Here is a 2,219-nt window from a genome sequence, read left to right as displayed (position 1 = left end):
CCCCCAATATCAACGGCGTGCTGATTCCATCCATTTCTGCCCGTTGCAACTGCCTGGCCAAGGCCTCGTCCAACTCCATCTGCGTGGGCCCACCCTCGCTACTGGTGCTGCCGGCACTGGCCCCCATGCCTCCCTAAGACACAGCAGGTAACAGACACGGTCAAGACCTCTTAGATCCACGTTTCTACACGTCATTTTCCCAAACTTTCATTAATTTTCTTGCCTGCTTCACCCCCACTTACCAACTGAGACGCTCTGGACATTGGCGTGTAGCTCATTTCCACCGCTTGCGGAGGCCCTCGCCCAGCTTCTTCAGCCCGCGACGTAATGGCTGAACAGATTGGGCGAATGAGTTCGTGATTGGGCCTGCTGGGACGTAACGAGAGACTTTGATTATAGATATTACGACAAAGCGAGTGGTACTACTCTATATTTCAGAAATATTCGTCTCGCAAGCCGTTTCCCACGCTCTTCGGGCCCAGTGAGTGCCTCGGCCGGAGAAGTCTCTATCAAAGCTCTAGCACACTCCGATTTCCCCGTCACTTACCCGTCTTATCTTGCTCTTCACGACCTGCAGAGTCGTCGACGAGCGTCGGTTGGCGCGGCCGCTACGGTCCGACGCGCTCCCTGGTGCACTGCCACTCGCCTTCCCTTCTTGAGTCCCAAGACTTTTCTCTCAGCCCTTCCGATCTGGCCCACCCAAAGCGACAGCCAGCATGCAGCTCTGAGGAGGCTCTCTTCAATCAAAGATCATGTGATCACGTGTGTGTGTGTGAGGTGTGGAAGTGGAGGTGAGTGGGTGCACGAATTGTCCTCGGGCAGGGAACCCCTTCATCACCAGAAAGCTGGCTTCGCCCGTTACGAGCCCCCGAATGGCCCCCCTCCTCATGACCAAAACCCTGTGCGCCACGACGGTAGGGCCAGCATTTTCAGCACCGTCGACGTGCGACGAAATCGTCCCGAGCGGACATGTGTAACAGCATTTACCGTCGCGCCCGCCCTCGGGAAGTGAAAGTGAAAAAAAAGCAACAAGTGGGGGTCCCCTTTCCTTGAGCGCAGAGGCCTCAGTCGCTAACGAGACTCAGACCAGGACACTCCCATCCACCTGCGCCCGAAATGTCAATCGCACCCGTGTGGTGGCGGCCAGTGCGCGCGTGTTGTGGTACATTCGTATGCTAAAGCCTCGTGTTCACGTAGATTAAATGGGTTCCTTTTCCTGACATAGCTACAGCACGGTGGAAGCGGAGGGAAACTGCCCGCCAACCGCTTCCCTGTGGAGGATATTATCACGCCCGTGTCCGCCTTCAGGTCGCGTATCCAGGATAGAAGCCGGTGCATGGGAGCATGGTACGTATACGATCCTGGCTTGATTTCGAATAACTAGTATACAGCGTATCTAATGAGTCATGGGGGAAACTTTGGAGGTTTTGGAGTCGATACGCATTGCACATTCACAACTCAACAATGTCAGGCGCTACCTCCCCGCTCCCCAGGAGCTTTTAGCACGTTTGTCCCAAAGTAACTGCGTAAAATTGTCCTCGTGGTGTACTCACAGAGTGCGAATCAACCGTTTGGACATACATTACGGATTTGTGCTCGTGCCCCCTCCGTTTATCCCACTTGCCCTCCCTTCGAAGCCCTTCTGGCTCAGAGATTCCGAGTATGATGTTGTTCCTGTCGCATTGTAGTCATCAATCTCATCTATTCACCTACCCCCACTTCCTCCATCACTTCATACATGCCCCCCTCTCCCGGCCTCAGACCTCGTACGTCCTTTATGAGTCGGCTTCGGGGTACGCCCTCTTCGAGTTGATTCAGCACGATGACATCGCCTCTCTGACCGACGAGGTCCAAGCCTCCGTCCAGGATGTGCAGCGCTTCGGACGGACCGTGAAACTCAAGGCCTTCCAGCCCTTTACTTCCGCCGAGAACGCCTTGGAGAATATAAATGCCGTATCGGAGCACATTTTGAGCGACGACTTGAAACATTTCCTGGAACTGAACCTGCCCAAGGTCAAGAAGGCGGGAAAAGGGACGACACTGGGTGTGATCGAACCGGCGCTGGGTACAGTGATCCAGGAAACGCTGTCTTTCCCATGCAAGAGCGATGAGTCGACCCGGGAAGTGCTGCGGGGGGTGCGCCTCCACTTCCACAAGTACGTCAAGGAGTTGGACGGCGGCCTCTTGGAGCGCTCCCAGCTAGGCTTGGGGCACTCGTA

The 2,219-nt window shown here is 55.4% G+C and overlaps 2 protein-coding genes across 2 annotated transcripts in view; one reads left to right on the top strand and one right to left on the bottom strand.

Annotated features, from left to right (window-relative positions):
• NGA_0133600 (uncharacterized protein) overlaps nt 1-739 on the bottom strand; it is a gene marked incomplete at its 3' end in the record, with an annotated part of 4,558 nt that extends 3,819 nt beyond the window's left edge. The window contains exons 1-2 of the mRNA XM_005855115.1: nt 548-739; nt 243-366 (exon numbers count right to left, since the gene is read on the bottom strand). Coding sequence (XP_005855177.1) covers nt 243-278 — 36 coding nt within the window. The 5' untranslated portion in view covers nt 279-366; nt 548-739. The remainder of the gene's footprint in view (nt 1-242; nt 367-547) is intronic.
• Nucleotides 740-1,344: 605 nt separating this feature from the next.
• Nucleotides 1,345-2,219, top strand: part of NGA_0134100 (nucleolar protein nop56) — a gene marked incomplete at both ends in the record, with an annotated part of 942 nt that continues 67 nt past the window's right edge. Inside the window, 2 exons of the mRNA XM_005855120.1 lie at nt 1,345-1,347; nt 1,762-2,219. The exon at nt 1,762-2,219 is cut by the window's right edge and continues 67 nt beyond it. Coding sequence (XP_005855182.1) covers nt 1,345-1,347; nt 1,762-2,219 — 461 coding nt within the window. The remainder of the gene's footprint in view (nt 1,348-1,761) is intronic.

Source organism: Nannochloropsis gaditana (assembly GCF_000240725.1).
Source record: "Nannochloropsis gaditana CCMP526 unplaced genomic scaffold scaffold285, whole genome shotgun sequence".
Classification (NCBI taxonomy): Eukaryota; class Eustigmatophyceae; order Eustigmatales; family Monodopsidaceae; genus Microchloropsis; species Microchloropsis gaditana.
This window is presented reverse-complemented; position numbering and strand designations above follow the sequence as displayed.